The sequence below is a fragment of the Plasmodium vinckei genome, assembly GCF_900681995.1.
Source record: "Plasmodium vinckei vinckei genome assembly, chromosome: PVVCY_12".
NCBI classification, from domain to species: domain Eukaryota; phylum Apicomplexa; class Aconoidasida; order Haemosporida; family Plasmodiidae; genus Plasmodium; species Plasmodium vinckei.
In genome coordinates, this window is record NC_051304.1 from 55,717 (window position 1) to 80,332 (window position 24,616).

At 22.4% G+C, this 24,616-nt stretch overlaps 7 protein-coding genes across 7 annotated transcripts; 6 read left to right on the forward strand and 1 right to left on the reverse strand.

Moving 5' to 3' along the window:
- Nucleotides 1-43: 43 nt before the first annotated feature.
- PVVCY_1200140 (RNA-binding protein, putative) lies at nt 44-2,397 on the forward strand (the record flags this gene model as incomplete). Its single annotated transcript, XM_008625028.2, has 7 exons — nt 44-98; nt 656-773; nt 891-979; nt 1,420-1,497; nt 1,631-1,718; nt 1,930-2,226; nt 2,373-2,397. 7 exons carry the CDS (start codon nt 44-46, stop codon nt 2,395-2,397), a joined length of 750 nt encoding a protein of 249 aa, XP_008623250.2.
- Nucleotides 2,398-2,884: 487 nt separating this feature from the next.
- Nucleotides 2,885-4,115, reverse strand: PVVCY_1200150 (conserved Plasmodium protein, unknown function; the record flags this gene model as incomplete). Its single annotated transcript, XM_008625029.1, has 3 exons — nt 2,885-2,933; nt 3,265-3,354; nt 3,640-4,115. The coding sequence occupies 3 exons, from the start codon at nt 4,113-4,115 to the stop codon at nt 2,885-2,887; spliced, it is 615 nt and encodes a 204-aa protein (XP_008623251.1).
- A 1,193-nt stretch (nt 4,116-5,308) lies between these two features.
- Nucleotides 5,309-6,814, forward strand: PVVCY_1200160 (conserved Plasmodium protein, unknown function; the record flags this gene model as incomplete). Its single annotated transcript, XM_008625030.1, has 1 exon — nt 5,309-6,814. One exon carries the CDS (start codon nt 5,309-5,311, stop codon nt 6,812-6,814), a length of 1,506 nt encoding a protein of 501 aa, XP_008623252.1.
- A 1,606-nt stretch (nt 6,815-8,420) lies between these two features.
- PVVCY_1200170 (conserved Plasmodium protein, unknown function) lies at nt 8,421-11,147 on the forward strand (the record flags this gene model as incomplete). Its single annotated transcript, XM_008625031.1, has 1 exon — nt 8,421-11,147. The coding sequence occupies one exon, from the start codon at nt 8,421-8,423 to the stop codon at nt 11,145-11,147; it is 2,727 nt and encodes a 908-aa protein (XP_008623253.1).
- Nucleotides 11,148-12,213: 1,066 nt separating this feature from the next.
- PVVCY_1200180 (DnaJ protein, putative) lies at nt 12,214-16,128 on the forward strand (the record flags this gene model as incomplete). The annotated part of the gene is made up of 1 exon (XM_008625032.1): nt 12,214-16,128. One exon carries the CDS (start codon nt 12,214-12,216, stop codon nt 16,126-16,128), a length of 3,915 nt encoding a protein of 1,304 aa, XP_008623254.1.
- A 1,579-nt stretch (nt 16,129-17,707) lies between these two features.
- On the forward strand, nt 17,708-18,601 carry PVVCY_1200190 (conserved Plasmodium protein, unknown function; the record flags this gene model as incomplete). Its single annotated transcript, XM_008625033.2, has 5 exons — nt 17,708-17,832; nt 17,963-18,043; nt 18,184-18,214; nt 18,308-18,393; nt 18,541-18,601. 5 exons carry the CDS (start codon nt 17,708-17,710, stop codon nt 18,599-18,601), a joined length of 384 nt encoding a protein of 127 aa, XP_008623255.2.
- A 2,205-nt stretch (nt 18,602-20,806) lies between these two features.
- Nucleotides 20,807-24,193, forward strand: PVVCY_1200200 (conserved Plasmodium protein, unknown function; the record flags this gene model as incomplete). Its single annotated transcript, XM_037634598.1, has 1 exon — nt 20,807-24,193. One exon carries the CDS (start codon nt 20,807-20,809, stop codon nt 24,191-24,193), a length of 3,387 nt encoding a protein of 1,128 aa, XP_037490682.1.
- Between the last annotated feature and the right edge of the window lie 423 nt (nt 24,194-24,616).

Below are 24,616 nucleotides of genomic sequence, written 5' to 3' on the forward strand. Positions count from 1 at the left end.
ACATCAATTTTTATGAATAAGTATAATATATAACAGTAATAAAATGAGTTATACTGATGAAAATCGAAAATCAGAAGATCATGATCATAAGAATGACGGTAATTCATAATAAAATATAAGAACATATATAAATACATAATTATATTAAAATTCATATACATGATTGAGAAAATATGAAAAAGAAACCATATGAATATACGTTGTAAAATTAAATTTATTATATTTATGTTATATATTATTATGCATTTGTATTCTATAAGTACATTGGGCATATCAACCATTAATAAGTAAATCCTACATCATCAAATATATGAAATGATGCTATTATATACTGAAAATAATAAATGTCGATACCTTCACTTATTATATTCGGTTTCATAGAATAATGTCAATGAAATTAGTACATATAAATATATACATATACTCCGCAACATATGTATAGTTGATTGCACAAAATAATACATATGATATATACTCTTTATATGCCTATTTATTTCTTTAATGTTAAAATATCATTGCTTTAAATAGTTATGACCCAAAAAATCATAACAATTGAAAACCAATATATATGTGTATGTGAATTTTTAATGCTATGCATGGTTTTATTATTATAGAATATTATTTTTTATATTTCTCGTTATTAACTTATATACAGGATCAACATTGTATGTATCAAATTTAAGCTCAAAAATAACAACCGAAAAACTACAAGATATATTTGAAAAATATGGAACTATAGAAAAATGTTACGTTATTAGTAACCCAATTACTAAGTAAAAACCAAACGCACAAAAACATGCTTTATTGTGAACTTAATTGCTATGAATTAGTTGTTTCATAATTTTTTTTGCAAATATATAAGAGCACACATTTTTTTTATCATATTACAGAGAGTCGAGGAATTTTGGGTTTGTTACATTTACTTCATCTGATGATGCAGAAAATGCTATGAATAAAGCAAATAAAATGGATATAGAAGGTTATTGACAAATTCAAAAAAAGCAAAAAAATATTTATATGCATGTTTGCGTAGTGATATATATTATGTGAATGCACAAAATTAATGTAATTGTTTTTGTAACTTGACTCTACACTAATCATTGCTTAAACATAATCAGAATAAGAGTTGCAATAAAATACTCTAATACAAGTTTCAAATAAAATTATACACAAAAAATACTATTTACTACTATCACATATATACGTATCACTGTAAAATACATAATATAAATAAATAGTTATAAAAATTTGTAGACTTTGAAATAGTGCAAATCGAATACATAACTAAATATTTTATGCATTACATATATGTTAACAAATATCCATATGTTCAGTTTTTTGGATGCGTTTTTATAAATACCAAAACATCATTTAGAACAAAATTAAATAAATATCTTGCCTCCATTTTTTTAATAATAGGAAGAGTTATTAACGTGGAAATAGCCAAAAGAAATGAGCCACATGAACCAACTCCTGGAGAATACAAAGGAGTACAAAGTAAGTATTTGTTGCAATATATCTTACTAAAAATACATTTTATATTGCTTATTTTTTTGTGTTTTATTTGGAGGCAATACTATATTAATACATAAATATATTATATTTTTTTCATTGCATAACCTAAATATAGATACGATGAAGAGGTATCCAATGAGACATGATTATCATGGAAGGAGATATGATCCACATTTTGACAGAAGAAAATATGATTCAAGAAGGTAAATTAAACATATATATATTCATTTTATCAAAAAAAAATTATAACTTATTAGTATGATTTCCTTATCTGGATAATTATATAAAATATTAGTTTCTTGTAATATCATATGATGCTACACCTTTCCCACTTTAACAAATTATATAATTTGAATTATGTATATATAAATGCATCCTTTATACATATTAATGTATTTCTTTCGTTTTTTCTAGGCCTAACCCCTATAATCGAGATTATGGAAAAGGCTACGGTTACAGAAATAGTTCCTTTAGGCATTATGACAAACATGGTAGAAGTTCTTATGATCATAGACATTATGATCGACGATCTATAGATAATAAATATCATAAAAAAGGCGATTATTATAAAAGACGTTCAAAAAGTAGTGATGGTGAAAAGCGATATCCAAGAGATGATAGTAGAAGAAGAAAAAGATATGATAGAGCTAGAAAATCCACAAGTGTATCAGGCAGTGAAAGACGACGTTATCGAGACTCTTCCATGGATAGGTAAAGTTGCATATCATAATGTATTCTCTAAATAATACATTCCTTTTCTTCCTCAATCAAGTGCCAAATAACTATTAATCATCGATACAATTATAGCTGTTATAACTTTTATAATCCTTATTATTACATGTTTTTCCCCTTTTTAGGAGTTCATTCCAAAGACGAAAATAGACATTTTAACTTATGTTAAATGAAAATCCTTTTAACATTTGAAATATTATATATGGAGTTCTATATTTTTTATTATTTAAACTTAAACAATTTTCCGTTTTTTCAAATAAAAAACAAAATAAATTATTATATAAAATTAAAAAATTAGCATTTGAATATATTCATAAAAATATAACATTTTAAAATTATAATGCACTTATAAATATTTACACATTTATAAACTCACAAAAAATATATTTAAAAAGTTAAAAAAAATTTTAATTAAAAAAATAATTATTATTATATTATGTAATAATATAATGACAGAAATAAAATATCAATAGTCATCATACAGCAACGATAATTCATACATATTTCTGCACATTTTATTATCAGTTATTGTAACAGAGAATGGCAAATTTTATAAAACATCTATGAAATAAATAAATACTATACCGTATTCATTTTTTTTTTAAATATAAACGATATATCTTGCATTTGGGTTAGTTTACATATATCCATCGTCATATCTCCATCTTTTTAACAATTTATTGTAACTGCAAAAAAAATAAGGCCAAAATAATTCAAAATAAATAATACTCATAAAAATATGAAGCAAAAAAAACATTTCTAAAAATTTCATTCCACAATGTATTTAACAAAATATACATATGAATATCTTCATCAATAATGCTCATTAAAAAAATATATGCCGAAACATAAAAATATAAACAAAATAATCATTAATGTAAAAAAGGTCTAAAATAAAAAAACTCACAAAATACTTCATATTTCATAATGAACATACAAATAAATAAACAACCAAATGAATGAACAGATGAAAGGCATGTATTTTTATTTTATATCCAATTTGTTAAAAAATTTTACTTGAACATCTTTACAGGCAATCCCGCTTTTTGCCTACAATAATTTTCACACATTTGCAGCCACATCATTAATTCAGTCCTGGTATTTGCCCTATAAAAATATAAAATGTATGTTTATATAAAAGCAATTTTAATTAAAAAACTATGAATTATTCTATTTTAAATCCCAATAGTATTGATTATAATTTATAAAAATATGATATTCTCAAACTCTACGATGATAAAAAAAAATATGTTCACATGCATAAAATAAAACACAACAAAATAGATAAATAAATAAGTAAAGGCTGCAGTATTCCTAATTCAAGTTATTAGCAGACACAAAAAACACAGTGTAAAAATGAATATGTAATTCTTCTACATATATATTCTTTACCTTATTGGATGGATTTGAGAAAATTCAGCGAAACAATTTTTTCCCTTTCCTCGTATACACTGTTCTGGGAAATTTGAATAAAACGAAGTAACATGCTCTTTTTCACTCTCTAAAAAATTTTCATTTAAATATGCAGCATATACCCAAAACAAAAACCATTGACAATGGCAAGGGTGCTTAACATTATTTGAATTTAAGCTTTCGTCAAATAAATAAAAGTTTTCTTTTTTTATTTTTTCAATATCACTTTCATCTTCCCTATTATATTCTTTATTATTCATTTCGCTATTTAATTGATGATTTCCCACAATCTTATTATTTTCAATGATATTTTTTGTATTTGTCAATAAATTGTGTTGTGATGTGAAATTTTTTTCTCTTTTGTTATTATCATCTTCGGAATATTGATTTCCATATAATTTTTTTTTGGTATTATCATGTTTTTCAAATATATTAAAAGACAGTTGATTGCCCATCACGCTTGAATATGTATTTATTATTTGGTTTTTAATTAAGCCGAAAAAACACTTATTTATAAAACATTATAATTTGAATAGTTTCCCATATACTTAAAAAATAATATAATGTATAACATATTCAACCCTATTCACCATAATGGCTGCTAGTACTTATATAAAGATATATACGGGTATGCGATACAAATTCAATAGTCTATCTTCCTTTCAGCACTTTTCCGTTCTCTTAAATTCCCTTTTCTTTTCATCAGTATTTTAAATGTTAGCATTATACTTTTCCTTTTTTATTGCTTTGCTTGTTCCCTTCCTTTATTATGCAATTCTCATTATCAATTTTGTGTATTTATTTTACTACATAAGATTTGCTATTATATTTTTACAACAATAAAAAAAATTAGAAATTGAAATAAGAAAAACATAAATTATATAAATTTATTTTATTGATTTTTTATTACTCATAATTTCACAAAAAATATTAATTCTTCATAATTTGTCCTTTCTTTTGCTTATTAATACATATGTGTGAATTATATGCATAATTTAAATCGTAAAAAAAAATATATATATTAATTTTTTACATAATGTGCTATTTAAAAAAAAGTTACACCTGTTTATTGTAGTTTTATTTACTATAGAATATAATCACATTGGAGAAAGATATAAAATAGCATACCACAATTTTTTACAAATGACGAAATTCCAGAATATTAATATTTAACTTTTTTTTGTAAAAAAAGTGAGAAAAATAAAGAACTAAAAATTGCAAGTTTATATTTCCTCATAGAATTATTACCACTTAAAAAACAAAAAAAACATATATACACAACGAAACAGCCATATATATTAGCACATCACAACTTTATAGGAAACATACACAGATAAAACATATATATAGATATCTATTATTGATTTGCGTATGGAAATATATAACCAATCTATATTGCAGAACGTAAACTTATAAAAATGACTGATTATTTGACATAATAAAAGTAATATTATTGAATGATGGAAAGGGATAGCTAATGGAAATATTTATTTAAACTGCATTTTGCCTCCATATCAGCATATTAGCATGTTATTATATTAAATAAATTATCAGATTAACACGTTGATATATTAGTAGCTTATATGATTCATATACTCTTTAATTGTTTTGCTCTTTCTGATATTCTTTACACACACAAAAAAGCATAATGCCTTATTCAAAAAATGACATGCATAAACCCGTTGTTATTATTTTTATCATATTTTTATTTTTCACACAATTTGTTATAATTACATGTAATAAAAATAACATATTGAGGGATCCCCATTTTCTGAAGTGTAAAAAAGCATTGCATCTGCAAACAAAAGATAAAAGGAAAACAACAACATACTCCGCTTTTATATACCCATATAATAAACTTTACATAAAAAGCAATGAAAAGGTGCATAAATTAAATGATGATCTTAAAAACATAATCTTATTATTTGGAAGGATAGCTGAACCATACTATCCTCATACAATAGAGCAGTTTAATGATTTTAAAGAGCCATACAGCAAGTATATATATACGGATAATATATATAATTCAACAAAATGGACAAATGTTTTTAAGGATAATGAAAAGATTAATAAAAAACAGTTTTATCAAAAAATATGTCAACTTAAATTTAAATGGCCAATTAATGAAGATGAAAATATCACAGAGCATGATTTTTACAACTTAGTAATAGAAAGATGCTTAAATAATATTAACATAATACGAAATAATATACACAACTTAAAAACGCTTTTTACGCAAATTTTACAAAAAAAACAAATATATAATGAAACTAATGCATCTATAGATAATAATGAAAAAGATACATATATCGAAAAAGAAAAATTTTCACGTGCTCAAGATTTATACAACCAATTGGAAAAGGAATTATTTACAAGTTCTACAACAGATGAAGAAGATATCTCATCATCAGAAAAAAATATGCAAATACAAAATGATGTGAAAATGAAAATGATGGAAGAATTATATAAATTTAATCTAAGTGACATGTTTAAACAGCATAATAGATCCTATACTAGGTTATTAGTTAATGAGTTGTTTACTAGAGAATATCCATCAAAAAGAATAACAGATATGTTTTTATATTTAATTTTTCAAAAAGATGTAGAAGGATTTTCTTTTGAAGAATTTCTAATGCATCTAAATATATTAGGAAAGAAAATGCTACTATATAACTGCAACCATGATTCAAATATATATTTTGATCGTTTTTTTTTCTTAATGAAAAATGAAATTAAAAAAAAGCCAAATCATATTAAAAAAAAAACACAGATCCCTTTTTCAGATTCGAAAATTATAAAGACAAAAAAGGATTATACTATTAATAAAAACTCATATTGTGATACCAAAAATCAAATAAAAATTACAAAAAATAAACCTAATCATAATATTATATCACAAACAGGAGTGAAAAAAAAAATAAAACCACACCAAAATATCACAAATCAAGTATTAGAAAATGATCAAATGCAAAATATAAATAACCAGTCAAGTTTTTTACTACCACAAAATTTAGACAATCAAATAGATGCTGATCACAATGGAAGAACAGAGAATAGCATTCAGACAAGCACACAAATCGGAAAGAATTGTTTAAAGAGTAAACTAATGTTTACAGTTAATTATATTTTAAATGCGATCAAAAATATTTTTTAAAAAATATTTTTAATACTATTACACACCATTAAGCTAACATGTTATTACTCATTTTAAATTTATGTGCTTCTATTTAAAAAATTTATATTTGTGTTTAATGAAAAATAATATCATTTGTACAAATAATATCCTATTAAAGCAGTTATGACCTTATCTATCAAAAGCACGAAAAATTGCATTTTATTGTATTCCCTCTTAAATGCAATGAAGAAATTTCCATTTTTTTTTGTATTAATTATTCCCTTAGTATAAACGCTAAGAAATTTAAATGCTTTTATTTTTTCTTACATTTAGTCTTCTTTTATTGTCAGTTTTTTTATTAATATTTATGTGAGCATTCACATAATTTGCACATATTATGTAATATATATGTAACTAATATTGTATATTTGTTTACCATATTTTTTATTCTTTAAAATATTTTATAAAAATATATACACACTTATTCCCTACATTGCACATGTCATTTACAAATATATCACTATATCAAGTATGTAATTTTTGTTTATATATTTTTTTTCCTATATATCCTCTGAGTATTTAAATGTTTTATTATAAAATTGTATATTTATTACGATTTTCGTCTTTATTTTTATGTTTATAAAGTTGAATAAATCAAAGATAAAAACTTATAAAACAAACAATGAGATATATAAAATTAGAGCTTTAAATAAATTTTATTATTATCAGAGTATAGACCCTTTTACACAAAAATTATAAATTTCCCTCGTACACATTTTTTTATTTCAAAGCATTGTTGTCGTCATTACAAATGTTATTATAGTTAATTTATTATTATTTGGTTTTGTTTTATTTTTTGGTATGAGTCAATCCACCATCTTTCATAGAGTGAAACTTAAACTTAAGACCCTTATTTATCTATTTATTATTCCTTAATGTATTTTTTTTGTTGCAATAAGGTATTACACAGACACACGTATTAATTGCAATGATTTTATTATGTTTTTTTAATCTGTTTACCGATAATATAATAATATATGCTTTATGTAAAATTCTCATATAATTGCATGTAATTTTTTTCACTCTTTAAATAATTAAGTAAGAAAATAAATTAGGTACAAAAATTTCATAATCCTTATTTTTCTTATATATTATGTTTGCGAGCACTGACATTACATATAAATATATAAGCCTTCTTGTAAATTCGTTTCCTTAGCTAATTTTCCACCCTGCTTATATATTTATTATTATTTATTATTTTTTTAGTGCATATTATATTTTTACTACTATTGCTAAGCCCTATTTACATGCTATCATATTTATTTATATATTTTTTATGTGTTTTTTACACCTTTTGCATCATTTTTTTAATGTATATAAATACATTTACATTCATATGATTTTTTACAAATATAATCCCAAATTATATTTATTCCTTCGTCCCTTTTTTATTTATATTTGTATCTATATAATCGCATATTTTCTCTGTTAATAATCTTTATATGTGTGTTATGCTTGCATATATATTATTTCTAATGAACCATTTCAAATATGCACATACGTATTCCCTCGCTTATTTTGTGTGATTATATAGCAATTTTATTTTTTATTTAAAAATACTACATGTTAAAAAAAAGCCACAAAAATGTTCGGTAAGTTCATTTCCCAAACATATGACAAAGTAAAAAATAATGCTGACAAAGTCAGGTTACATGTAAGTATTCAAGCAATAAAAGCGAAAGAAATTTTTGGATCTGCAAAGCCAAATACTGTTGATGACCTCGAAGTATTATTAAACTTAGAACTTCAACAAATCGACTCCGCAGAAACGCTAGTAGAAACATATAAAAAATGGATATACAATTTATCCCAATCTGAGGAAAGTGGCTGCATAAGATACTATAAAAATGTTAATAGGAATAATGAAAAAAATTTATTAGATGGAATAAAACAAAATATTAATCGCTCATTTAATAGCAATAGTTCCTTTGAAATAAAAAAAAATAAAGATTTATCTATAACAGCACCTATCATAAACTTTGGTTCACTAAATAGTTACAAAAGCAATAGTAGCGAACAAATTAATACACATGATAACAATCTTAATATAGGGCAAGTAGAAGGATCATTGTGCGAAAAAAAATATAGTATCGACAATTCAAATATTTCATCAAATTCATTACGTGATAATTTTAATACTACTGCCAGTATTAGTGATACTACAAATAATAAAAATGATAATGACAGTAGTAATAATAAAACATTAAATACTTTCCAAGATGATATTCCTTTAAAAAAAAAGGATTCATTTGAAGAAAAAAGAAAGCAAGATCAAATTGACACAAAACAGCAATACGAAAACAAAAATAATATTAGATCGAACCACTTAAATACTGAATCAATCCCTAGCAATATATATCATGATTACTATGGATATAGCTTCAAAGAAATTTTTTTAAAAAGTAATATATTGGAAAAATCTATTAGTTTAATAATAGAAAAAAGACAAATACGATTATCATTAGTTGGGCCAATAGAAAAAGACGATATAGATAACCCACGTACTACTATATTAAATATGTTTAAACATTGCTTAATGGGAAATGAAAAATTGCATAAAAATATTTTATTCATTATATTAACAACAGATCAACTGTTTGATAATCATAAAGAAATATTTTTAGAACTTTTTAGTATACTTAAATATGATTATAAAGATGTATACTTATCTAATATAAGAAAATTAGTATCATCTGAAATTGTTTCACTAAAAAATAAAATTCAATCCTATGATAATGAATATTCGATTCCTAATAAACTATCAAACATAATTAATAATACCCCCCAAATAAGTGCATCTTATATTGATTTAGATAAATGTGCAAAATATTTATATTCAACTGAAAGTTTTGAAAGTTTATCAAATGAACTAGTTTTTGACGATAATAAAAAAACTCAAAACATACAAGAAAATTTACTACATCAAGATTCTGCATCTAGCCAAGAAACACATATAGACAAAGAAAATATACATCCCGTTGCGCACACCAAACCAAAAGATCAAATACCACATTCACTAGAGCAAGACAAGACCAACTCCAATACCATAACAGAAGAAAATATTGTTCAAAAAGAAAGTACAGACAAAGAAGAAGGGTATGTTAACACAAAATATGAAAAATCAGAGGAATATACATACAAAACATTAGACTCTTTGTCTGAGGAAAGGGAAATGATCGAAATTAATAAAATACAACAAATAAAAATTTTAGCATCTTCTAAATTATTAGAATTACACAAAACAATCGAAAATATATTACTCTTATCAACTAAAAATCGAGAAAAACGAAAAGACGATATTAAAATTAAATTAGAAGAATTAAAAAAAATTATGAATGTTTGTAAAAAAGATTGTGAAGTAATTCTTAACGAAACTGAAGATTCAAAATTACATTTAGAAAATATATATGTCAAAGAATTAAATGTAAGAAATGATCATATTAAAAAAACCCAAGAAAGTATAAATAAAATCGAAAATGATATAGATGAATTGACAATAAAAAAAAATGAAATATACAAAGAATATCAAATTATATGTAAAGAAATTAATATGAAAAATAAAGAATTATCTGAACAAATGTCAATATTATCTTTATATAAAAAAGAATTAAATGACACAGAACACAACTATTTAAATAAGTTATCCAATACTAATAAATCAAAACATATGAATCAAGAAAGAAAATTGTATATATCTAACTTAGATATTATATCCGATGAAATATTAAAAGAATATGAAACTTCAGATCATTTAGATACAGAAAATTTATCCTCAAAATCAAACAAAATTAAAATACCTATTATGCGTGGAGTTACAAAGCATCTAAATTATTTAAAAGACAAATTGTTTCTTTTAGATTTATTGTTAAAATTTTATCGCAATAAAATTAATGAACAATTAAAAAATAAAAAAAACTCAGCCATATTATTTTCAGAAAATAAAGATACTATTGATAATGACCAAAATAATGATTGGAGTAAAAAAGAAAGCATAGGAAGTGATAATATTCAAAATACCAATAACGCCGAAGAAAATAAACCGGCGTTTGGTTCTCCTTTACATTATGATGAATACGAGAGAAAAAAAAAAATGATCAAATATAAAAATTGTTATTTTAAAGTTATTGAACAAATTAGTAAAATATGGATTACTATACAAGAATTTTATGATTTAAATAAAGAACAAATTGACCAACAACAAGACGAATTAAAACAATCGGCCCATTTTATTTATAAACAAACTGATGAAATATATAATTCTATCAAAATATTTATAACAGAAAATAGTTCCCTTATGTCATCTATTTCGTGAACAAGAGAACATATGTATATATATTACTGTATATATTTTTCATTTCCCCTTCTCTATAAATATTCCCATTATAGCTATTATTTTATATTGGGCAATTATTTATCGTGTTAATTTTTCTTTTTTTATATTATACACACCTTTCAGATCACCTATAGGTGCTTTTTCTTTTTTCTTTTTTTTGTAAATAATATTTACACTACATTTTCCGTAACCCTTATTTTTAGTTTAACGCAAAAATTGTTTTATCTAAATTTCTATGTAGAATGATAGAGCATTTGGAGTTAATAAAATAATGTGTTTTATTTTTATGATCAATGAAAATAAAAAACATTAAAAAATCCTGTATAATAAACTTCCTTTTAAAATTAAAATTATTCACTATATCCCGTCCTAAAACAAGCTAATTATATTTTTTAACATGAAAACATTCTTATATTACTTATGCATATACATATCTATACATGTATTTTAATTACTCACTATCCAGTGTATGCGCAATTGTGTAACGCATATATACACACACGAATATAAAAATATATACATTTTTTAACATTTTGATTTGCCCAACTTTTTACACCTCAAGTTTCCATTTCATTTGCAAAATATATTAATTTTCATAAAAATAAGGGAAAACAAATAATAATAAATTAACGTTTATTTATAAGAAAAAAATAATAATAATACACATAAATAAAATATGAAAATATATAAAAAATATATTTTTTTTTGTTTATTTTTTTACTTATCTTTTTATTGTGATCTGTTATTCCTTTTTCTTATTCGTGTTAAAAACATGCATAATATATAACATATAAAAAGTAAAATAACGTAATGAATATAACATCAAAAAGCCAATGAGAGATTGCTATAAAAAAGAGGAATAAATAAATATAATAAAAATAGTTTTTTTTCTCACCACGTGCCACATAATTGAAAATACTGAGAGTTTACACAATATTTACACTTAATTTCATATGCATAAAAAAAAATAATAAAAATATACTGAAATAATAAATATGCTTCAAATGGCATTTTAATACGTTGAAAAGGGTACACCATTTATAATATGAAAAAGACGAACAAAACAGGAAATTCATCTTTAAAAAATAATAATGATAATAACGATTTAAATAAATGCCCCAATTATTTTAATATAAATAAAATTAAAGAATTATATAATTTCCAAAATGACCATGACTATGAAAAGATTTTTAATGTCTCCGAAAAAAACACACTTGGGACAAGAAAAAGAAATAAAATCAGCGAAGGAAATGATATATCATTATCAAAAAATGGGAATAATATAACAATCCAAAATAAAAAAATCGATGATGTTACAAAATCTGCTCGAATTACCAAAGGAAATCGAACAAATTCATCTGAAAACATTCCAAATGGATTTCCTCACTCTAATGAATTACAAGCATCTATGTCACAACAGGTATTTACTAATTTCAACTTCCCACAAATTAAAAAAAGCCAAAGTAGCAAGGAAAATAATTCACAAACAGTTCATAAAAATAAAAAAATTAAACTAAACAATGCTTATGATGAATCATACTTTTTTAATAATTCGTTGGATAAGACACCAACGAAAAATATGACCAATAATAATATTGATACACATGATCAAATTTATATAAAAAGAACCAGTAAAAAAAATATCCAAAGAAATAAAAATAATGACTCAGCTACTACTCCTAACAATATATTAAACAAATATGATTTCATTCGATATATATGCTCTCCAACTAAAATTGCATCCAATGATAACAATGAACAAAATAAATGTAATATATCGAATAAACAAAAAGATGTAACTGATTTACAAAAAATACAATATTGTAATAAAAACCGTAAAATAGCGCACACTGAAATTATCACTAACTCTGATTCTAATGTTCAAATCACTAATAATAATAATAAAAACCCATCTTATTATATTCAAACTGAAAACAATATGCCAAATAAATTACCAGATTCAGAAACGCGCTATAATAAATATAAAAAACATATGCCTATAGATTTGACTATTGATATTCCAAAACAATCACCCGACGAAATTAACACAGATATAGAATCCAAAACACCTACAAAAAAATATAGCAATACAGACCAAGATAATTTTCAGGATAGTAACAAGAGAACACCGATAGATCTAAACAGTGCGGAATCCATAAAAAGACTAAAAAAAAACTTTTTTATAAACAATAAAAAATTTTTCATAAATGATTTCAAAATAGATGATATAAAGGATAAAGCTAAAAATGTTGAACACCCACAACCTACTCATGATTGTAATATTACAGAAGGAATTAATTATAAAAGTGAAAATTTTAAATATGTTGGAAAAGAAGATAATTCAAATTTTTATAATAATATAACTAATTCAAACGACAATAATGAACAAAATTGTGATGACGATAGTCATGATGAACAATATTATTTTGGTTATGATAACAAATTTAAACAAAACAAGAAAAAAAGTTATAATATTTCAAAATCTTTATATAGCTATTTAGATCTTTCCTATAATTGTTCTAAAGATGAAATTAAAAAAGCTTATAAGGATAAAATAAAAATTCACCATCCTGACAAAGGAGGGGATATTAAACAATTCTTAGAAATAAAATTATCATATGATATTTTAATTGATGAAAAAAAAAGGAAAGCGTATGATAAATATGGAAATACTATGCTTGAATTGTTGATGAGTGAAAACTTTAACGATTATAATATATCATCAGATGAAAAAAATTGTGAGACAGAAAAAGATGATGAAGAAAATGAAGAAAATGGAGAAGATGCCGATGATGAATCTTTAAGAATATACGATTTATTTGTACAAAAATATAATAATGTTTCATATCTTCATAATCGAGGAAGTCTAAAAATTAATAGCAATCAATATAATCAGTTTCAAAAATTAGTTTATCATTTTTTCAATAATCAGCAAAATTGCATATTTAAAAATATATTTTATATATATCCTATTTATTCTAAAAATATGCCACCATTTAGTAAAAGCGACGCATATAATAGTACCAATAAAAAAAAGAAAAAAATATATACTAATATAAATGATAGTCGAAATTCTACAAATAGTTTCAATCAAATCCATGCTGAATATGATAATGATTATGGAAGTATAAACAAATCCGATGAACATATCGAAGATAATAGTAAAGACGATTATACCCAATCAAATGATAGTTTATTCGAAAGCTCATCGTATTCAGATATAGGAAAAGAAATTACGATTAATGATATAATAAAGAAAAAAAAACGTATTAACATATTTGAAGAATTAACCACACAGTTTAATAAATTTTATAATGAAACTATTATTCAAAAAACAAATAATTCTGAACAATTTCTAAATACCTCTCAAAACTCCCATCATAAAATACCACCCGACTATACAAATAAACCTTTTGAAACACAAAACAATGATGCTACCACTTTTGTGAAAGACAATATATCAAAAGCTGTAAATGATACACACAGCCCTAACGATGGTTATGAAGATAAATACAACTTTTTTAAAGATATACAAATTTCTCCTATTAAGCATAAAGTTATTAACGAAAGCACTGACAAGGATGTTGACTGTTTTTATAAATGGTTTGATTTTTTTTTTAAAAATGATAATACATCCCCACAAAGAAATATATACGCAAATCAAACCTCTTTATCCTCGAAAAATCAGCCAAATAAAACAAAAGATTTTAACTCACAAAAAGAAGCTATAATATTTCAAAATAACAATTCATCCAATTTGAACAACACTCATATAAATAAGCCTACTGAATATACCCCTTCGAAAAGTAACCCTAATATGTTCCAATTTTTTAGTCAAAATAATCAATTTTCCCCAAATGCTTACAAATATGAATACCCTTATAATTATTCATATAGTATTAATAAATGTGATAATACCAAATGTTCAAATTCGAATAAAGAAAATATAAATCCATATTCTTATCATAATAATTCACCAATAAATTCAAACTATCAATATATATCTGATTACAAAAGCGAAAATTTACAAAAACCAGTTTTTTATAGTAATCCTTGTTACAATAATATGTATCAAAATGTGTCATCACCTAATTTATATACTCCAATAAAAATCAGTGATAAAAAAAACAAACAAAATTCTGATAATATTCCCATTACATATAGCTATGATAAAAAGAAAGATGACGTATTGATAAACATTGAAGAAAAATATGGTTTCAATTTACTCAAAAAAAATGAACAAAAGATTAAAGACATGACATATGATTTTAATTATATTTATATAGGACATAATGTTAAGAAAAAAAAAAGATTTCTTCTATTTATAAAAGAAGAAAGTATAAAAAATTTTCTAAAAATCAAATTATTAATTCATAAAATAAAAAACAAATCAAATTTAAAACACATATCACTATTTCAAAAAGAAATTGATAAAATCATTAAAAATATAGAATACATATTATTATTTGTAACATGTAAAGATGAACTAATACCTTTAACCGATTTCTACTTGTTGGATAAAAATGTATATTCAAAGGAGCACTATTGTATACCTTTACACATAAAAAAAAATAGCATAGTATTAAGGCCAGCTTACTTTCATTTAAAATGGGTTATATATACTTTACAATCATTTATCCTTTTTAATTTGTTTTTTCAAAGAATTAATAAATATATGTGCTCTTTTCCATTTTTTAATTATAAATATAACTATTTTAAAAATTTTATCATTTCCGAGCAACAAACAGATCAAGATAATATTTCAAATACATACATTTTCTTTCATAATCATATTATCAAAAATAAACATAAATATATCAAATATTTCCCACACAAACTAAGTCTATATCTTAAAAAATTGGAACCTATAACTCCATCAAATGCAAAACATATACAAATTAATTTATCTCCCCTTTTTGTCTTGACGCCTTATAAAAATTTCGATCTAACCGAGTATTGAGGCGACAAAAAGAATTAAGACATACATTATAAAAACCAAAATAAATATGACAAAGAATAACTCATATGCATGCTAGCATCATTAAAAATATTCGAATTATTTATTCGCTGAACTTATCTTTTAAACCGAGTATCAGCTTTTGTATATTTTATGCAAAAAATAGAATAAGTAATAACATATGTTGTCCTAATATAGTAGGCCACTATTTACAACTCACTTAGCAAATAGAAACAATAATACATGTTCCCTATAGTATGATCCATACTAAATATTAATAATTCATTAACATAGTATATACTATTGTTGTCGCTTTTTTATAATTTTATTTGTTTTACATGTAGTAAAATATGTACCTTTAGTTAATATTGTTTCTAACAATTTTTTTAAACTTTTTATTATTCTCTTTTTCTCTATATATTTTTATGCACCTGTTTATTAACAACATTGTTTATGTAGATTTATCATATTTTATTATCTCCTAATATATGTTATACTGTAAATTTACTTGTATCCCCACGTTTGTAATCGATACATTGTATTTTTATGCTTTCCATATGTATAAATATATGCATACATATATATAACCGAAAAACCCAGAACTTTCATTTTTATATCTTTTTTTAATTTGAAATTCTTAGATATTTCTTTCCGATTCCATAAATATTAATATATGTATATTCCAATTACTCTCATGTATTTTTATGGATACAAAATAAAAAACTTCAATATGGATTTTTCATTATTTTTAGTACTTCAACCTTACTAAAATAAAATGAAAAAAGATACACCAAATTTGTACACATTTTATAATTATTATGATATTGAAATTTATTCTTTTATATATATTAGTGTGATATTTTTCTTATATGCATAGAACTATTGATCATGTAACTTAATTATAAATAATTTATTTTATATTATTATTTATTTTATATGTAATATATTTCAATAATAAACAAAAGGGAATATACTATATTATATAGCATTTGTTTAAAGTTAAATTTATATAAAAAACAAAATTGGCAACACGTATTTTCACCATATGCAGAAGATATGAATATGCATTCAATTAATAAAAATAAAATTAAAAAAATATTAATAATAGACTAAATATGTTTTCTTCACATATTTATATTTTCATACAAATATAGCATATAAGAATACCCATCAATTGCAGAATAATAATATAAACAAAAATTAAAGAAAAAAATATATAATACATACGCTGCAAAAAATATATAACAAATATTATATAAAATAAAAACAATTAATAAACAAAAATATATATAGTCGTAAAATTAATAATTAAAAAAAATAAATATAATATAACAATTAATGTTATAACATAAAATCACCAAAAGTATAAATATAGAATAACATATTAATGCATTAGTACAACAAATATGCAAAAAACGCGCATATATATACATGCCCCATATTTGATCATAGGAAATTTTTAAACAAAATAAATAAATCTTCAAAAAATTATTATAAATATATAATGAAAATATAACTAATTCTTTATTTTTGTATATAAAAATATAAAATTAAATTAATTTATTAATATCTGTTAAAAAAAATGAGTCAATTAAATAATAAAATTTTAAAGGCTAAAATCGAAGGTGTTAAAACTGACGATCTGGATATATTTAAAAGTTCATTAATACCATTCGATGCTACATTTGAAGAATACAATCCAGAAGAGTAAGTATAAATTCATGTATCCATTATTATATATATTTTTATTAGTCTATATTTTATACACATTGCAATAATTACATTTTTTTAATATCATATATGCCAACTTTTACTATTTCATTTATTTCTTTTCTAGAGAATCAATTATAGTCCAATTTAAAACGGCGGTTGAAAAAAAACATTTAGATATTTTAGGAAACTACAATATTAAACCAATGTAAGTAAATGCATATATATGTATCCATGTTTAAAGAAATGCTAATTTCCTTATTTACGTCTGGTATCATTATATAAATATTTAGAAAAAAACATGAAAATTTAAATATTATAAATTAATCCATAACTTTCCTTCTATAGAACATATGAGAAGCATGAAGATAATAATCAGGTATAATATATGAATCCATAATTATATATCTTATCTTTATTATTATTTATATAAACAAACATATGATTATATTTTCCCTCTTCACTCTTTTAGCAACTAAGAAAAAGACAATCGAATCTAATATGCGACAGAATAATAATCGATGAGCATGATATTATTAAATTTTTTATGAAAACTACGTAAGATATATACATGCATATATTTATATATAATATGCTAAGTCTTTTCTCAATATATATCATCTATTTTAAATCCATTCATATATACAATATGTTATTAAATCGTTAATAGCTTTCATTATTCTAATTTTATTTATTTTTTTTTAGGATTATTGTTCCAGTTATATTTGTGTTGTTGAGTTTGTTAGTATTATTCTCCATTTTTTAAGGACATCAAAAACAATTCCCACAATATAATTATATATATTCTATTTAGTTATTATTTATATATTATAATATCTCTAATTATATATTTGTTTTTTTTGTGGAAAAGTATGATTTTGCACGTTGCCAATTAGGAATAGAAAATAAGAAGGAATTTCTGCCTTCTTCTTATGCTTATTATTTTCTTTCGATTTTATTAAATTGTTTTAACTAATTAATTATTGTTATTTTTTATATACTAAAAACTACTATCAAAAAAATATAAATTATAATTTCCCATTCCAATGTAATATTACAAGTTTGTATTAAACTGAATCGACACAGTATTACTATTAATTAAAAGAACATTGTGATATGTTAGCAAAGTAAACAATTCAAAATTGTCTAATAATAGTAAAATATATCTACTTCGAAATATGTTTATCCTTTCAAATTATGAAATATAAGCTAAATGAACGTATTTATATTCACTGTTTTGGCTATATTAGTACATACAGAAATATATATTTACAAAAAAAATATTATAGACGCAAATTTAATTTACATTATGTATTATTCTTTTATAATATTTTCCATATCACTTTAAGTAAACCATTTCAATGGTTTCGAAGTATCTTCATGCACCCCTTTCACTATATTTTTTTTGGGGTGCATTATTATCAGCACTAATATACATTTTTTATAGAAAATTATATATCATAGAATTATATATATTTATTTTTGGTAAATGTCATAATTAACGGGTAAATTGAAAATATATAATTACCTTTCATTATTATTTTCACTACATTCCTATATATAAGTACATTGAATATAAAAGGAATTTATAAAATTATTTTACAACAAATAATGAATAATATTAAAATACATACAATGAAAATTAAATATATTATTGCCCTACATTTATATTTTTTATATAATGTTAAAGAAAATTCTCGAAAATTAATTGTCTAACATGTTTTTTACATACACACTGATTTATAAATTTTTTTAAGAAATATCTTAGTATGTATAGACAATTTATTTTGTTTTTTAATTTAAGTTATATTTTATTTATTACATTTTTTTTAAATTTATTTATCATAGTTTATAATCTTATTTTATTAATAACATTTTTTCAAAACAAGTTGGTGCACTATTTTACACACGCATTTTTTTTTCGATTTTTTTCCTTCCATACATTGTATACTTATATAATTGTAATTAAATAAATCTCCACCAAATACTTCCAAATATTATAAATTACATATACCGTAATCTACAATTATTTTTTTCTTCGATTTTTTGTATTATTTCGAAGATTACTATTTATTTATTTATTTCCATATGTTTATATATTTACATATATATGTGTAATATATTTTCCGTTGGTAATTTTGTATTACTCTTTTTCGTATAATTAATATATAGTTATCTTCAATTTCAAATAATTTAAAAAGAGGAAAAAACAATTTTTTCGATTTAATCTTTCAGTTTATTATGAATTCATTTTTCATTCCATAGAAAAGTTTAGTTTTTAATTTACAAATGTTATTAACTTTTTAGTAAGCCATTACTGGCTTATGTTCCTATTACTTATCGTTTACTTATGTATTTATTTAGTTTTTATTAATATTTTAATCTTTAAAAACTTATAAATGTATTATGCTTTAAAAATTCATTATATATAATGTATATACCATTTTTGCGTGTTATTACTCCCATTTACAAATATGTAAGACCTTTTCATTAGCATAAACTTTTTATAATTCTTAATATGAAAATTATGAATTTTATTTAATATTTTTTTGCAATTTCATTTTTATATTTGTTCTATACAAATGGATGCATTTTTTTATGTCCAAATGTTTATCACTTTTAATTTATACCGTATATATGCATGTATGCTTATTTCTTTCAAATATGCAATTCTTTAATATGGATTTGTTAATTTTATAATTATTATAGAACACACTTTAAACTTTGCCTTTTTTATTTTTAAATTTGGGGCATCTCTATGTATGTATTCAGACGATAATGCCAATGCTTATATGCATTTAGGTATATCCTTTTGTTCGTGGTTTTCACCATAAGACAAATTAAATAATACATTTTAGAGAATGGATATATAGTGGTCATGCGAAGATAAACCAACAGCATACAAATCTACAATTAGAAGAAGCATAATAATATAATTTTTATTTTCGTTCTTTTATATGCTTCTCAAAAAATGGAAAATCACAATGTGCATTCGATAGATATAAAGTCAGAAGACTTTGTTGTTTTAATAGCATTGCAAAGCTTACAAACATTTATAGTAACAGGATATGCAGCTATTGATAGTAAAAAATTAGTTTTGGATTTTAAATATTTATGGACAGTATTTCTTGGAACAATATTATTTATATCATCATTAATTAGTTTTGTTATAATTAGAGCATTTATATATTCAAAAAATAGTATAGGGAAATATGTATTAGAATTATTATTTTTTTTTAGTATAGTAATTACTTGCATATTATCAATCGTATTTGATTCTTTTAAAATCTCAAATATGCAATTATTATTTTTTGCATTTTCTCTAACTGGATATTCTTATTATAATTTAATAACATTATTATTTCTTAGTGTATTATCGGGTATAATAATTCAATACAATTTAATTATAAGTGAATTTATGCTCAATGCAAAATATCTACTTTTCAGTGATATAATCTCATATACTTTACAAATAATAGGTGGACATGCATTGTATTTTCGTATGTATAAATTATGTAACCTGATTGTTATGTCAAAAAGAAATCCTTGCAAATATGTAGTCATATCAAAAGAAGTTAAAAATTTAGAAGAACAAATCTTTAAAAAATTAATAAAATCATATATTTGTATTAATTCAAAAACATATTCAGATATTTCAAGCATAAATAATAATAGCAGCAATGAGCATAAATCTATAAGAGGTGGTTTTCGTAATCTCAAATTTAAATCACTAAATACGAAAAGAGACAGTAAATATATGAGAAAGTACAAATTATTAAATAGTAAAAGTGAATATAGCAAATTCAATCATACTATTAGTTTTTCAAAATATTATAATACAAAGTATTCTAAACTATATCATAGTTCTATATCAAAAAACTCCAATATATTTCCATTAAAAATTTATTCAAATATTAAACAATCAAATAACTTACACACCTTTTTATCGAAGAAAATAAGTAACAAATTTTTTAAAAAAAAAAAAATTTCAAAAATAAATTTTGTAAACCATTCTTCATTTAAAACTGATCATAAACATACCATCAACTACAACAAGGCCAATCCTATCAATAATATTGATATTATCCCATTTTATGATAATTTAGAACAATTTACAGATAAAAAATCTATAAAACATAAAAAAAAAAAAAATAATAAAGTTTCTCTCAAAAAAAAAGCTAGTATAATAAGTAGCTATGATTCTTTAAATTCTTATGCAAACCAATCAAATAATGAAAATCACGAATTGGCAATTCAAATTAAAGAATCGAGTACAGAAGAAAATTTATCACAATATAATGATAAGCACTCACTCGAATCTTTGACAAATCATCATTCAGCCATTAATATAGATGATAAAAACAACCAATATGGAGTTCATTTTTCGAAAAAGACAGATAAAGAATATGAACATAAGCAGGATGAATTAATTACCTCAAATGAAAAAACTACCAAAAGAGATGCAAAACAAACAAAAAGCAAATTAATAGATGAAAATATTAAGCATAATAAAGGCAAAAAAAAAGGTTCAAGTAAAAATATATATATGGAAATAAGTTCTGATCATTCATACAACTCTAACTATGACACACAAAATGGATATGACAATACATATTCCACTAAGGAAAAAGACAACAAAATGCTTAACAAAAATAGGCCCCATAATACACATACATATAATGAAAAAATTGTGCATCCACATTTTATTAAATCGTCTGCAATAATTCCCACACATGAATACAAAACAGAAATGGCTAAAAATCAAATAAATCATATTCAAGATTATAATTGCAATATTTTATCATGTATTTATCATGAACAAAATAACACTATAAATAACTTTCATATTATGGATAAAAATAAAAATAATTATACTCATAAACATTATACAATATATGATCAACCAAACTCAGTAAATAAACAAAGTGGTAATAATAATTATGATGATATAACGGCTACCGAACATACTATTGATATATTAAATGCCCCATCTCCTGGAGAACCTGAATTAATAGGAAACGAACAAAACTTATCAAAAGATGGATTATTTAATTATAAAACTAGCAAAGGAAGTATATTGAGGTATAAAAACAAACATTATTTTAATGATGAAGAATCATATAAATTTAAAAAATCTTTAGACATTAATAATGATGCCAATTCATATATATATCGATCAATTAGTTGCAACATAAACAACTGCAACAGTAATAAAATTATAAAATTTACACAACCATATTATAACAAAAATGACGAACTAAATTATATGAATAATCATGGGTCTAATTATAAATATGATAAATCCAAAACATTAAAACAACACCAAATTATGGATAAAATAATAGAACTTGATATATACAATACTGAAGGCGGTGTGAAAAAATATAATAAAAAAAGAATATATTCTATTGCAAAAAAAAAAACCATATTTTCAACCAAAAAAGGGAAAGCATGTACTGCAATATTTCTTAAAAATACAAAAATTAATTTACTATTTATTTATATTCCGAAAATTTTTAACACAATTTTAGATGCATCAAAAAAAACCTTTATCAATTTAAAAAAAAAAAAAATATTAATGCAAAATGCTATATGGAAAAATAAAATATTTATACCTGAAGCAAATGCAGTTGGCTTATTCAAAAATCCAAACTTAGAACAATGGTATTTATCATGGATGGATGAATTTAACAAAAATATTATTATCAGAACATATTTTATGAATATATATTTAATTATATATATTATGTTATTAGATTTTATTACAGCATATAAATTATATAATTCTAATATTATACTTGACCCTTTAAAAAAATCGAATTTTTTAAAATATTATATTCCAAGATCAATTATCAATATTTTCATGTATATTTTTTACATATTTTTTATCTCTAAAATGAAGAAAAGACAACGTTGTAATATTAAAAAATATTATAATTCGACATTACTATTATGTCTAACTAAATTTATTATAACGTCTTTTGATATATATATAGCTCTTACCTCTTTAAAATATTTTACATCACCATATTATATATATATGTATATACATATGCTAACTATCCAAACCACTATATTGTTAATAGTTAGATATCCTACACAATATTTTCTATTCTTTATTTATATCATTATGTTTATTTCTTTATATTGCTCTTTTGCAATTGTCAAATCACTTATGGAATTTAGCTTTATTATCACATGTATATCATTTAATATAATATATTCATATATATTATGCTCAAGAGTAATTGAAACAAACCGAAGAATATTATTCTCAAAATACGAGTTGCCATATATATTATACCTGAAGGAAATTGTACATTGTTTAAGTACCAACCCGAGTTGGCAGTGCAACTAGCCAATATGTGTAAATTTGTGTACCCTCAATTACTATTTTTTTTCATAAAAATTATTACTTCTTAAAGAAGTAGATATAATTCGTGATGAATATGTATACACCTATAGATAATATATAACTATATTGTCTGATATGTTATTTTATCTCCCCTTTACATTTTAAAAAATATTTTAATATAATTTTTTTGTTTACTTATAACTTTTTCATGCCCTATTTTTTTCGTAATTTGTAAGTTTCATTTTTTTTTCACTTTTTTAATTCCGCTCTATACCTGTTTACAAACATGTTTTTAAAATTCTATTTTTAATTACACAAATATATACCCTATCAATATATTTGTATAAAACTTAAAATGATTAATTTATTCTATATAATTTTTAAAATATATATCTCATTCAATTTGAGAAAAACATATCAATACAA